Source organism: Gambusia affinis, linkage group LG15 (assembly GCF_019740435.1).
Source record: "Gambusia affinis linkage group LG15, SWU_Gaff_1.0, whole genome shotgun sequence".
NCBI classification, from domain to species: Eukaryota; Metazoa; Chordata; class Actinopteri; order Cyprinodontiformes; family Poeciliidae; genus Gambusia; species Gambusia affinis.
The window spans coordinates 14,280,274-14,294,584 of NC_057882.1; the positions used below are offsets into that span (position 1 = coordinate 14,280,274).

The 14,311-nt window shown below is 39.7% G+C and overlaps 1 protein-coding gene across 4 annotated transcripts in view; it reads right to left on the reverse strand.

The window, feature by feature from the left end:
- LOC122844891 (roundabout homolog 2-like) overlaps nt 1-14,311 on the reverse strand; it is a 93,839-nt gene that overhangs the window by 11,955 nt on the left and 67,573 nt on the right. For 2 of the 4 annotated variants that reach the window (XM_044140727.1, XM_044140725.1), the window contains 9 exons: nt 9,626-9,750; nt 9,355-9,526; nt 8,043-8,219; nt 6,650-6,676; nt 6,486-6,525; nt 4,357-4,484; nt 3,442-3,714; nt 2,559-2,721; nt 1,429-1,671 (listed from right to left, as the gene is read on the reverse strand). In XM_044140727.1, coding sequence (XP_043996662.1) covers nt 1,429-1,671; nt 2,559-2,721; nt 3,442-3,714; nt 4,357-4,484; nt 6,486-6,525; nt 6,650-6,676; nt 8,043-8,219; nt 9,355-9,526; nt 9,626-9,750 — 1,348 coding nt within the window. Of the gene's footprint in view, nt 1-1,428; nt 1,675-2,558; nt 2,722-3,441; nt 3,715-4,356; nt 4,485-6,485; nt 6,526-6,649; nt 6,677-8,042; nt 8,220-9,354; nt 9,527-9,625; nt 9,751-14,311 lie in introns of all 4 variants that reach the window. The other 2 variants (XM_044140726.1, XM_044140724.1) reach the window with 1 other exon arrangement.

Consider the following 14,311-nt stretch of genomic DNA (forward strand, 5'->3'; position numbering starts at 1 on the left):
TAATTAAATGTGGGCAAACACTGTATTAATAAGCACGGTCGATCCATTAAATCCAATGGAGGTCAGATAAAGAGCGGGAAAAATACCGCAAAACAAGCATTAGAATGCAGAATCAGTGGACATTCAGAAGCGTAAAGATGCAATGTGCAAAGACTATGAATGTCTGCAGTGATTTTCACTGATTACTTTCTCAGCAGTAGTGTGTGTTGTGCTAACACAATGAAGTTGTAATTGGACTGGATAAAGGATATCTGGATGGGCAGGGCTGTCAGCAACATGCCTGTTATCTCCCGCACAGCTGTCCTCCATGATGGCTCCAATCCCACCGTAGAGGAGATGCATGCATAATTACCAACTCTATTTACTGATGTCAGACCAGCATGTAAGACTAAACCCAGTCATTACCCCCCCAACACGTGTCAGCCCCGACTTATCAAGTTCCCCTCGGTGCTTCGTCGAAAGTGTAATCAATGGTAAGAATGTTTTTTATCGTTCGCCGGAGACATCGACTGCAGGTTTGGGTTGACACGAGCAAATACCACCATCCTAAGATGTTCAAATGCTGGGCATTGTTATGCAAAACCAAAACGACGAGATGAATCGATGGAATAAAATTACAGGTTTCTCTGCAACTGTGCAAAGCGAGAAAATGGTTGCACCTTTCGTACAGAAACATAGTGTGGAAACGAATGTAAAAATCTTTGATTGGGAATCAAATTCCAATCAATAAAGAGGATGGTACAAAAACCTTTAGCTGGTTTTTGAAGTCATTGAAAGGGATAGTTAAACAAAACAGTGATGGCAAAATATTCCATAGTTAACGCTAATTGGGTAGGGAAATAACAAACAGACTGTGAGGTTGCTATTATACAATATGAGCAGAACTGTGTCAGGTAAGAACATAGCATAGGTATTCTTGGCTTTGAATAACTCTTTAGGTGGATAGATGAATTTTAAAATGTATCTTAGACCAAACAGAGACTATGAAATGGATGTAATATCAGCACGCTTAATATATGAAGCTAAATATAAGAATATAGGAAGAAAAAAGTTAAGGAATGAGGATTCTATGGAGCTCCAGAGGTTGGACAGGTAGATTTAGAATATAAAACAAACCATCTCTTTATATATTTCTAGAGAAAGTCCTATTAAATAACTGGGACAACAAGCACTCTAATGCAGTGTAACAGAACAAAATATTTAACCAATCAAGTACGATTTTTATAATCAGTGGCATGGAAGGGTCAAGTAAAACAAGAAAACAACACCATGTATCAGAAGGAAATAGAAAATTGCTACAGAACTTCAACAGGGTAGTTTTAACGAAGTGCTGTTTTTGAAAACCGACTGAAAAGGCTAACACATCTTTTAGTCTACATAATAATTTAAAGAACTGGTGCTATCAGATAGCATGCCTGGCTTCCTTACCATGCCTGCTTGGCTACTTCATATTGGTAAGCCCTGGTGAGTTCATCTAAGTGGGCCTGCAAAATGGACTGCATTTCTTCATGGTGGGCAGAACTGAGAGAGGAAGATGAGGGCTGGCTGAAGGGAGCTGGCGAGGAGGATCTTCCTCTTAACGGTGGAGTGGGACCTCTCTCTTCCTCCGCCTCGCTGTCCAAATCCTGGTGGCGGTAGGTCTGGATCGACATGGGCGGGACCCAGCTGTTGCTGCTCGAGTCATGAGGAAAAGATGTGGCGTGGAGAGACGACAAATTTCGATCGTTATGGCATTTTATGGTAAGACACAGGGATATGCAAAGATATTTGTATTAACTTTTTCACATCATGTCAGGTTACAGCCACCAACTTTTGTGTATTTGATTGGGACTTTATGTGGTATACCACAACAGAGTAGTGCATAATCATGAAGAAGTATTTTTCAAAATTATTGAGTCACCAGTTTGGTCACCTCAGGCCAACTTCACTATGACTGGCATTTTCAGAATGATGTGCTCTATTATTTAGAGTCAGTAGTTCTTTTTGGTCTCATTTAAAGAGAGAACCTTCTTCCACATGTTTGCTGTATTCTACAAATGTTTTGTGGCAAAACTTGTTAAGGCCTCCATGTACCACTTCACAGTCATGCTTGTTATTCCACTGATTATTGATTTCCATTCCTCATCTTCTTAAGTGGATAGCTAACTCTCGGTCGGTTTACAGTCTTGTCCTGCTCTATCATACAGTGTGAGATTTTAATTGAAGGCTATGAGGGTAAGGATGACTGAGTACAAATGCACGCCACATTTTTATTTATTTATTTTTTTTTCTGCAAAAATGTTGGAAATGCCCTTCCACTTTATAATTATGCACCACTTTGTGTTGGTCTATTGCATAAGAGTCCATTAAAAGACATGCTTGGAACATGGCAAAAGAAGAGTAAGCAAATGTAAATTTTCCAAATGTGTGCAGACAACCACATATTTAAAACGTTTTGGTAAATTTTGCCCCTGATGTTCCATTTATTTTTTGGTTTTATTTGTTTTGTTTTTTTCCTTTTACCATTATTTTTGTGCCTTTGGCTCGAAGAGGCAGAACTAATGAAATCTAAGTCTTACCTTCCTTTATGGTTTTCCTGCGGGTACCGATCAAGGTCAACCTCTGTGCCTGGCAGAGGGTGCATGGGTGGGGGAGGCAGGGGCATGTTTGCCCAGCAAGTCCCATTTGATTTTGAGGTTTTCGTCCCTCCCTTGATCTTCTTTTTCTTTGCAACCTTAGCACCTAAGGGGAGGAGACACACACACACGCACACACGCACACACACACACGCACGCACACACACACACACACACACACACACAAAAAACTCTGAGAAGCCACTTTGTATGCTACTCTTCAGTATCAATCTATATCAAATTTACACACATTCAAGTTTGCTTTGAAAGTTATCTTCCATCAGCGTCGACAGCAGGAATCTTTAAAAACCCCTGTCTTCCTGCTCAAAGTTCATCTCTTCCTTTTCTTTGTGCTGACAGCACATTAAAACATTTCCCAAATGTTGACATTTCTTAAAGAGGCATTAAAAATCCCGCGGCAACACGCTTTAAGATGCTTCCATACGGCTCTGCTTTTTTGGTTCGCTTTATCTCTTCCGAGCCTGACATTTAGCTGAACATTGCGCAGAAGTACAAAAGTGCAGACGGATATGCCTCCGTGGCTTTACAAAACGTATATATGCTAAATAAATAACTGAGAAACGCTGAGGGATTTTCTGCCATCACTAATCAAATTAAGCCAAAGGAATGCGTCATTGTTGCGTGACATTTCTGGGCTAGATAAGCTCTCCGGGTAGAACTGTGATGGAGACAGAAGAGTAATTAAGAGCACAGTCCTGAGGGTCCATTTTAGCGAATATGTAAATAAATTTCTTCCTTTCTCATTTGTTCTTTCCTGGGGTTTAGCTTTTGGTGATTTTTGAACACATTTTCATGTGGCTCATACCAGCACCAGGTCGCCTGTCAGTTAGCGAGTAGCCCATGTTTGCCATATCCTGCTGGGCCTGCAGAGACGCCTTCCAACGGGGATCTGGCCTGTCCACGGCCAGCTCATGGAAGCTGTTGGACTGAAGAATCTGAGAGGTGGCGTAAGGGGTTGGCTGAACGCCTCGCGCCGGGCTGCTGTAGCCTCCCTTCCCCATGAAGTCAATACTGCTGTAGATGGCCCCATCAGACAGCATGGTGCCTGTTTTCTCCACGGCTGCAGACGGTAAAACATCTGAGGGGAAGTGGGGTGGAGACAGAGCGGGGGGCAGCAGAATGGGCAAAAGAAAGACAACACGGAGAGATAAGTTGACATGAAGTTAACGATCTTTAAGGTCATTAACGCGCCCCGCTGTTCTGGCGCTCTGCATTAGTAAAAAAAAAAAAGAAAAGGCGATTCCAAAGTAGAGTTGATATAAATGAAAGTGATTATCAACAAGCGTAATTAGCATGCAACGCTCGGTGGGAGCCTGGTGGAGTGTTCAGAAGAGGGGATATTCAAACCGCGCTAACCTTCAGCTCCACTGTTTTTTACAGAAAAGAAGCCTGCAACTCACTAGTTTAAATTATAGCACTCAAATTAAAACCACGAACCGGGAGTATCAATCTCATGCAAGCTCGGAAAATGCACAACAGCAGGAAAAGGGCTGCCAAAAATATATCTAAACAGCAAAAAAATTAAGCCAAATATCAAGCTTGTCAAGTCAAATCAGGAGAATGTAACCCCTCTGAGGCTCTGTTAATTCGGATGCATGTGTTTGCAAATGCGATGTGCTGTCATGATGCTTCCCAAAGGATGAACGTCAAAACTGTCCACCAAGGCATTGCTAATACCGCATCTGCCCTCCCCTCTCTCAACGCTGCTTGTGTTTCTTACCTCCTCGGCCAAAGTTGTTGGCACCCTTTGGACTCCCTAAGCCTCCGTTCGCTGGGAGGCTTGTAGAAGGCCACGAGTCAGCCAACCAGGGAAGGCCCGGGTCGCCCGCTTTCAAAAGCCCCGGGCGACTGTAATGAGAACATTTGGAGTTGGACAGAAAAAAAAAACAAAATACACAGGAATGAGAGGGTGGGAGAAGCTGTTACATTGTTACTCAGCTTCCCATATGTAACGGTGATGCTCATTTTCTTCCTGCTGCATCAACAACAAATTGATGTGAGAACTCATTCAGCATATTCTCGACCGTGGAGCCGCCCCACCACAGAGGCAACAATAAACAACAGAGAGACATAAAATGGCAAGTCCATAAATCAGCCCCTCCCCCATCCACCCCCCATTACCGATTCTACTACCCCCCGCCCCTCATCTTCACCTCGCTCTCTCCCTCGAGAAACACGGCAGGTCTAAACACACACTAAATCCACTTTAGAGCCTAAGCACAACAGAAATTTACATTTTAAATTGAGAATCATAGACAGCCTCTGGCAGATCAGCCACACCGGAGGGCCATCTCTATGGCAACAGAGACAGCGAATAGCCTATTTGGTGGTTTAGAAAAAACTAGTACGTCATTTTGTGCTTATTAAAGATCAGAACAGGTAAGAATGCATACATTTAAGATAAAGGTGGGAAAGTTGTAAGTTGGACTGAGAGGTGTGGGGGGGAAAGAACCCCAAAACAAAACAAAACAAAAAAAAAGAACAAACAATTACCTGCCCTTTCAAATGAGCTACAGTGAAAATGGCATGACACTGATGATGCCAGCACTTTCAACAAACATTCTGTGCTCATATGCTTTATGTGCTACTATATAGTGAAATTTTCATTAGATTCTACTCTCCAGGAAACAGAGCCGGCTTTTTACTTGGAACATTTCTGCTGCAATGTGATTAGAGCAAGAAATGCATAAAGAAATCAGGACATGACCAGACTTTCAGATTTTCAGCTCAATTTAGAAATTCAAAAATCAAATCTTTTTACTTGAATGCGTGATGCAGAGGCACTCAGTGCGGAAGTTGTTGCTGAAGGAATTTCAGTATGGTGTCTCAAGTCGACTTCTTATTCATAGGTTTATATTGGCACTAAACTAAAAGTTTTCCACAAGTTTTATTTTTATTTATTTACTTATTTTTTATCAGTAAGGATGCATTTGATTATCTCGCTACACTTAGGCTGGTCACACCTTATGTTAAATTTATCTTTTAAAACCAAAAAAGTAAATTCTTAGCATTTCCAAAGATGTTTCTTAAAAAGCATGTGTCATTTCCATTTCATAAAAGCACTGTTGTATGTTGTCCTTTCAATTGAGCGCGAGTTATAGTTTTAATTCAGAACTCTTTGTCTTTACTATTGAATAGAATTAAAGCTCTTTTTTATAATGACTTCTCTTTTACACACACAAAGAGACCTAAGCTCCAAATATGAATATTTAATGGCTGCAACTGTGTGGAGGAAAGCTATAAAAATTATTGTAGTTCTTAGCGAGAGATCAGAATCAGAATCAGCTAAAATTGTTAAATTAGCTGTTCCTGTAAAAATTGGTTTTACAAGAACAGCTTTACAGAAAATATCCCAGTGGACAAAAATTTTCACTGGAGATTTTTAAAGTGAAAAGCACCACTTAGAAGAGTCTCCAGGTCCGACTTGCTGTTCTTTTACATCTATGTTCCGCACTGTACGTACCATGACTGTCTGCTGTGCTGAGCTTTTTTAAACATCACATTCATCTCCTCTCCTGCGACCTCTCACTCTGCCAGCAACCTCGACACGAGCAGAGAGAGGCAGCGACTGAAACAGCTGCCCACCTGCATTAATTGCTAGCACTCACTTCAAAGGAATGATTAATGATTTCATCAAGCGAACACCAGTGCGAATCATACACCGGTACAGTATGAATAAGCAGGGGAGAAGGGAGTATGCAAATTCCATTCATCACAAGAAAACTCTTCATTTCAGGTTTTACAATGGGGCTCGAGCCAACGAGAACACTCGCACTACGTAGCGCTGAAATGTCAGCAGGAAAGCTCCTTCAGCGTGAGCTCCTTGGTTTGAAAAATTTAAACTCTCACCTTCCATTTCTGATTAAGCCTCGGTCTCTTTGGAACGTAACTTGAAGGGAAAAAAAGAAAAAAAGAAAAGTGAGCAAAGAGAGAAAAAATTAATCTGCAGGCCTGTCCATTGTGGAGCAGCTCAAGAGTTTCTTTTTTTATTAACACAAAATATGGAGACGTACCAGCTCGAGTAAAGGTGAAGGACTGAACTGTAATTCAAAGAGACAAGAAAGTGGGGTGAAATAGTATAGAAGATGATTCATGAATTTCAAGTACACATGTAAAACAGAAACCACTGGGCTATAGCTAAAGCAAATAAAATTAAACTGTTTATCTTCATTTCGTCTTGTTTATTTGTGTTTTATGACAATCAGAGTTTAACAAAAAATTAAGGTGAATCTTCATACTAGCATTGAGTAGCAATAATTATCTTGACATGTTACAAAATTCAGCTTCCTAAAAGATAGCAAAAACTAGCTAAAAATCTGGTCAAAACATTTTAACACACACTAAAAAAGTCTGTTACTTTATCCATGCATAATTTACTGGAACTGCATTAAAATATGCTATAAGATTAACTGTTAACCGGAAGTAAACATGCTAATGTTAGCTTAGCACATCAAGGAACCTCATCGGCAGGAGCAATGGGTAAATATATTGAACACTAGCTGTATGTTTTGGGACAGATGTATTAATAGCAAAAGACGAAAAATAATGGTATTAGTTTTCTTAAGCTAACAGTGTGTTGGAGCAGAAAGCAGAATGTCCTACAAAAAATCCTGGTATAATAAAATCTGCCATTCTCTAGAAAGAAGAGAGAAGAAGTAGCAGTATAATGTACATCAGTGACAAGTGAGCTGAGATGTAAACAACCTAAACATGTAGTGTGATGATATCTATTGAGGAATTTCAGTGCTATTTAAAGCTAGTGTTTCAAAACATAGGCTACACAAGACATTGATTTAATGAAGTGTGGTACTTGAACTGTGTGGGCAAATGCCTATTCCTAAATGACTAACTTGTTTTGGGACATTCCTGGTAAACAGGATGTCTTAGAATGCAGATGAACACATTTAATTGGATAGATGGGATGATATAAATCCCTACTGAATTTTGGTAATTAATCAGTCTCTAAATAATGAGTACAAGCTGTAGCCCCATAATCATAAATGCATAAGGCTTGGGGGTTGATCTGTGGAATAGTAAGAGATTTTTTCTTAATACCTAAACTTAGATGTACCTAATGTTAAATGACAAACACCACCAGCCACGGTCTGATAATGGAAATAGATGTTAAATTACTTATCTCGCATGAATGTATTAGAGTGTTGAGGTGTGGTGCTGATAGAACTCAGCAGAGCTGATGCACATGGCTGCACAGTGAATTAAAGTAAATAGGGCCTATTTCCATCTGTGTAGAATATATTTTCTTTTGTTCTGCATTTTAGCCACCTGAAATGGAGTCACATCTGTGACGACATCAGCTTCCGCTGCAGGCGAGAGACCTACTGTGCTTTGAGATCTTGTGTTGATTTAGAAGCAAGAGGGCAGCTTTTTTTTGTTGTTTTTTTTTACCTGCATAGTTGCTTAGTCCTTTCCTCTTTTTTCTCCTCCAGTACAGCCAAGCACTGAAGCCCATGAGGACAATCCAGCAGGCCCCTCCCAAACCAGCGATGAAAGCTGGCTGCTTCACCACGTCTGAGATGCTGTTGTTGCCCTCCGATCCTGTCATCACATCCTTCAGTTCTCCACCTGAAGGCACAGCAGAAGTTTCACATGCACACAGACGGAAAAGACACAAGGGGAACATCTGAATGCCAAATGATGCCTCAGTGAAAACAAAAAATGAATATCACACAGTTTAGCTGTCATGAGGAAGAATAACACAAACCCTCTTCATACCATAAACGTAAAGTAAAAAAGAGACTATATATTTGTGTGTATATATGTACACACATACATACATACATACATACATACATACATACATACATATATATATATATATATATATATATATATATATATATATATATATATATACATATTTGGAGGGGAATGAAAATTATGAATATGCAGTACAAAGAAAATCCTACAACTTCTCAAATAGGTGGACAGCAGGGGAGGTCAAATGAAAACAAGGAAAAAAAAAATCTGTGAGAGAAAAACAAAATAAGAAAAAATAAAACAGCATCAGTGCATCCAATATAGACTTAATCAATTCAGCGGTGCACTTATCAACTTGAGCTGCAAGACATGAGATTGACAGAGCAGCTCCGACAGAGTTTGATTTTTCTGTTGCAGCTACTGTGCTGTGAAATTAGATTCACAGTCTCCAGCAGCAAAGCCCCCCCCCCTTTCAAACACACACTCATGCGCACCCCCTCGCACGCACACACGCAAAAACGAACCTACAGTCTCCATCATTAAGCTTCAGTCCACCGACCTGCTTCCACTTCTCTATGTGTTAAGGGTGTTATTATATATCAGTCAAAAGTCATAGATGAAGAGCATCTGGCCTGGTCTGCGATATTGATTCAGGGCTTATATAGTCTGGGCATCCTCTGGCTATTTCAGAAGATGTGATAGGCTGATAAGCTCCTACAAAAACACAGCTTTCAATGTGTTAGCACCAGCTGCCCACATATTGAGGAGGATTATTGATATGGCTAACAGTACTTGGCACGGTGTTACCAGACACTACACTTAATGAATCACTATTGATTTCTCCACAGATGCCTGCGTTGTAAAGCGCAATCTTCTTTCTTCTGGGGCGATAAATTGCTAAATCCTTTTTCCACACTCCTGATCTGCTATAGAGACCTAGGTACTCCCCATTATAAGGTCATTTCATTTGACCCCAGGATTGGGAGTGGGAGTGGATTACCCAAAATGATGAGCTGGGGTTTGCTTCTGACCCCCACCCCGGCGTTGGTGCCTGCCGCCACCTCCACGCGGTACTGCACTCCAGCCTGAAGACCCCCGACGACGACTGAACGGATGGTCGCGTCCACAGACTTGTTGACGTGAAGCCGTGTATCGTTGGCCAAACACCAGATCTGACACAGACAGACGCAGCCGACAGAATTCAGTGTGATGTTTTGTTACACATGACTGAGAAAAGTGAGTCTGGGTGGGGAGGGGTGAGCTGCGCCTACCTTGTACTCCTGGATGATGCCGTTCTGTTGGTCAGAGGGAGGGGGGTCCCATGACACGCTGATGGATGTGCTGTTATGGCTCCCCACCGTCAACACCGCCACTTGCTGTGGAGGGGCACTAGGAGCTAAAGGTTCAGGGTGGGGATCAGTGTGAGTTACAACATATAGCCAACATATTCACAACCCTTTTCATCTAGCTACAATATATTTAATTTGAATTTTATAAACATCTGCAACATCTCTAGAGTTACAACTGGAGTCCTGGATGCTTCGCTTTTTAATGCATCTTATTTAGGAGTAAATAGAGCACATACGGGTCAATAAGCATTTTAGAATTTGACTTTTGAAAACTAAAAAGAGTCATTTTCATCTTCTGTGGTGAAAATTCAGTGAAATTATTCCATGACAAGAAAGGAATTAATATTAAAAACCTGCACTTGTTATATCTATATTTAAAAACATTAGTTGGTTCTTCATTATTTTTAGTCAAAGGGGTAAAGAGGTCCGAAGAGCCACTTCCACATAAAAAAAACAGTTTCAAGAAAAATGCGAGGAAATATCTTTTTGATATTAAAAAGGAAGCAAAGTCTTGAATATTTCTTATCATGTTAAAGTAGAAATTGTCTCACTCTCTGCCCCAATTCATATTCATACAGTAAGTCCCACAACAAGGTACTTCCAAAGACAGCCTGGCAGATGGGCTCTAAAACAATTCATCTCACAGAGTAGAAGATTCCAATATCTTAATGGCATCCTGAGTTATACAGGCCAAGTGTTTGAGGTCCAAAATGTGCTTTTCTTAATTGCAAAAATGACAGCCATTCCAAGTAGATCAGCAAGTTTAGATATGAACACACACACCCATGCCAAGAAAAAGATGAGATGGTTCATCGCCACAAACGTGGAGCCCTATGGGAAAAAAAAATTAACTATCTTGTTAATAAGTCCAGTTTCATTCTTTTTAAAAATGTCTTTAAACCCACCAAATTAGCCTGGTAACCTATTTGAAGAGATCAAAGATTTAGAGAGAAAATAGGTGAGAGAGAGGCAAGCATGGGGTTTGCACAACTAAACAAATCATCTCCTCTTGCTGAAAAAAGGGCAGTTCCAGGCACATGGAGTAGTTTCCCATAATTTCCATTAAAGTAGCGTTATGTTCTGACTCAGAGGATAAGAGAACTACTCTGATCCCGATTAGGAGGCAGTAAAATAATAACTCTCTCGGCACTGTATCCAGATAGCGTGCAAGGCTGGCACTTTTAAAGCTACGTGGAGAGGCCAGAGCAGGTGATGCATTATCTTGGCCAGACTGCAGATGTGAGTCCATATCCACAGATGGACTCGCATCTGAAAATGAGCACGTAGGAAGCACAAACAAGTAAGTTTCCTAGGAAACATTAAGTCCTGCAGGGCTTGTATTAGGCATGAGAGCTCAGCATCTGGCTTTGCTCATAATGCAATACCAACTTGATTCAGTTAGCTGGTAGTTAAAGAGAAGTTTCTGACAGACATAACATCCCTGCAGAGTATTTGGCAGCATGGAAATAAATTCTCCCTCATCATACGATATCATCTAAAACTTTTACCGAAATACTTCGAACTACGTTGTTGCATTTATAAACTTGGTTATTTTTAATGGAGAGACTTACTAGGACAACTACGCAAATGGACACACATATACTCAGTCTTGTACAATATAACTGTCTACACTCATCCCATAAACAAGGTATACCTTTAATGTATTGTTGTTTATGATAAAGCCTTTAAAAAGCATGTGGTCACCTTACAATATTATTTCTGCACTTACATTTTTAAAGTTTTTTTTCACATTTTTATGAAGGATGAGTCCAATTTCATAATCCATACCCATGCCTGATTACTGCTTGCTCTGTAGAAGCAAGAAATCACTTCGATAGATCTTATTTGGCAACAGTATGCAGGCTCAAGTACCTTAAAATGTGAATTTTATGTCAATAAGAAACATAGTCGCTGGCATCTACAGTCTGAAAAGCCATTTCCGAGGCTTTGAGACTACAGCAAAACACATTGAGTCAGATTATTTGTAAGTGAAATAAAAATGTGACAGTGGTAAAACTGCAGAGAAGATGCTAGCCAACCAACAATTACTCCAAAACATAGCATCCGCAGAAAATTGAAAGGTTAAAAACTGCGGCTCAAAAAGAACATAAAGATCTGTTGCACGTTTGCAAAAAAAGTGTAAAGGACAAAACCTCTTGATGATTGCCAAGACAAAATCAGTGGAACAACTTTAGAGTCATTTTGATGATGATAGTTGTTGCTGCCAAGGGTTTGATCACAAGTTTATTACTTTGTAAAACACTCAGGTTAGTCAGTCATTTTCTGGTCATAAGATTTTCTTAAGCATTTAACTGTGACAGAAAAGAAATAACAAAGCAAGAAAATTAACCCTTACCACTCCCAAAATAATCCATATTTATTCAATTGATACTTTTTCACAGCACTGTAGTTAAATAACTGAGTACAAAACTGTTTGATAGGTGTGCTGCTATGTTTTTGGCATTGGTACATGTAATGTTCAAAATATTACAAATCTATTTTATCATCATTCTTTAAGCAAAAAATCAATATTCCTACAAAAAAAGTAATCAAACTATTTGCACAGACATGCAATCTGTTCCACTCTGTGGTTCAAAGAAAATGAGATCATGCCATATAAGGGGTTTAACATAGGACTACTTGTATTTCTAATTATCAATGAAAATGCACCATTAGGCAAATCCTTTCCCTTCTTGCTTTCAGATTTCATTTCAGATAACCTGCCTCAAGAAGATTGAGGTTTTCCAGTCACGTAAAAACGCTCTGCATTAGAAGACAGGAAGCATTAAGTATAGTCCTGAAACCCTTAGAGGTATGAGGAGACTCCTTCAAGATGAATAATGGCTACAATACCAGTAATGACTCAAGATAACATTACTCGAAATGATCACAACAGCGCAAAATGTCAAAGAGCATCTTTCTTGTCTGCATGCATCAGACTGATAACTAGCGTATCTGTTGGGCTTATTTGAAAGAATTCATGCATTTCTGAGAAATTTTTTTTATTTACTCAGCTGTGGGGTTAAACTAAAGCCTCTAAAGATGCTTAATGTTCTGATGTACAGGGCATGGGGCAGTTAGCATAATGGGCTTTGGGAAAAAATTGCTAACTAATTGTTTGTTTGCAAGTACAAGCAATGTGTTCCTTACAAGGGAGCTGGTAAATGTATTTCAGATTTATTCCATAGTGGATGCCCATGTCTTTCCTCTTGCAAAATAATCCCCCACCCCCAAATTTTAAACATTTATCTGTCATTCTCTTCTTCAGAATTACAGGTGACTCTTTCCCTAGCACTTTATTATTTCTTTTAATTTGTCAATGACAGTGTTGGAAAGCCTGAGGCTCCTATAGATGACAGGGATGGAAATAAAAGCCTGACCAACAATTCACATAAGTGCTTTAAAGATCAATGCACCTAGCAAACATTTTCCCTTTTATCATTTCATTGGGTATGACCGCCCAGTAGTAGGGATTTTTTTTAATCTATTTATTACCCTGAGACATAATCAGGTTTTGCAGAAGGAAATCCAAGCTCCCAATGTGTGTTTGAAGCAGAACAAGTGTCTTTTACTGATATTTCTGCAGAATTCTACTATATACATCTTGGTCTCTGGATAATGGGTGGATCAATCCTTTGCTTCCAGTACCACAACACCTCACTCCCAGTATCTCAAGTAAATACAGCATGTGTCCCAGTGGGAAAAAAACCTCCAGTGATCCTGTGTGGCCATTTTAATTGGGCCCCAGTGAGGTGAGGCTTTCTTTCTGCATCAGTTGTTGGTATAGGTTTCGCTCGCCTTTCTACTGGGAGGCCTTGTGATCTTTTCACGGTCAAACACTGACGCATTGGACAAATATCTTTAAACGTTAATGATCTCGTCCCCAGCTTAGTCAAAGTGCAAACTGCTTCTGCTGCAGTCCAAGTGACATACCTGATCGCAGAGAACTGAAGTTTCCTTTGAGTCACTCAGAGGTAAAACAGGCAACGTGAATGAGTCACAATAATTCATTCTTATCCTTGGGGAGAATCGTTTGTAAGAGAGGCGCTGGCTGTGTTCTAACCATCCTGTAGGTCCAATTATATTAGGTAGTTCAAGAGCCTGTCAGCAGATTCAGTGACTGCTCAAAGGATACTAAGAAGAAGGACTGGACTTTGAATTATCTTTTATTATGAACACCTAAATCTACTTTATGTATTGTTATTTTATATGAATGTTCATTATTCTGTGTTTCCCAAGCTATATGAACCATAAGGAATAAACAGTTTGTTTACAAATATTTTAGATATTCAAAGTAATGCAAAAGTAAACATAGCCCATTTTTTTTTACTTCTATGTCTCTGCTGAAATAAAGTGTTTCCACAAGATGATGGTGCTACAACCATGTTCCACAGTGGAGTGTTAAAGGTTATGTGCAGTTTTATTTTTGCCCAACACATAAGGTTTGGAAACAGATAAAAAATTTCAATTTTGATCTTATCCAACAAGAGCACTTTAACCAATAAGACAACATTCTAACAATTGTGTCTGTAACTTGTTTAATATGAAGTTTGGCATACTCTTCAAGTACGCTAATTTATAAGGGTGTATCAATAAAACAAAATTGAT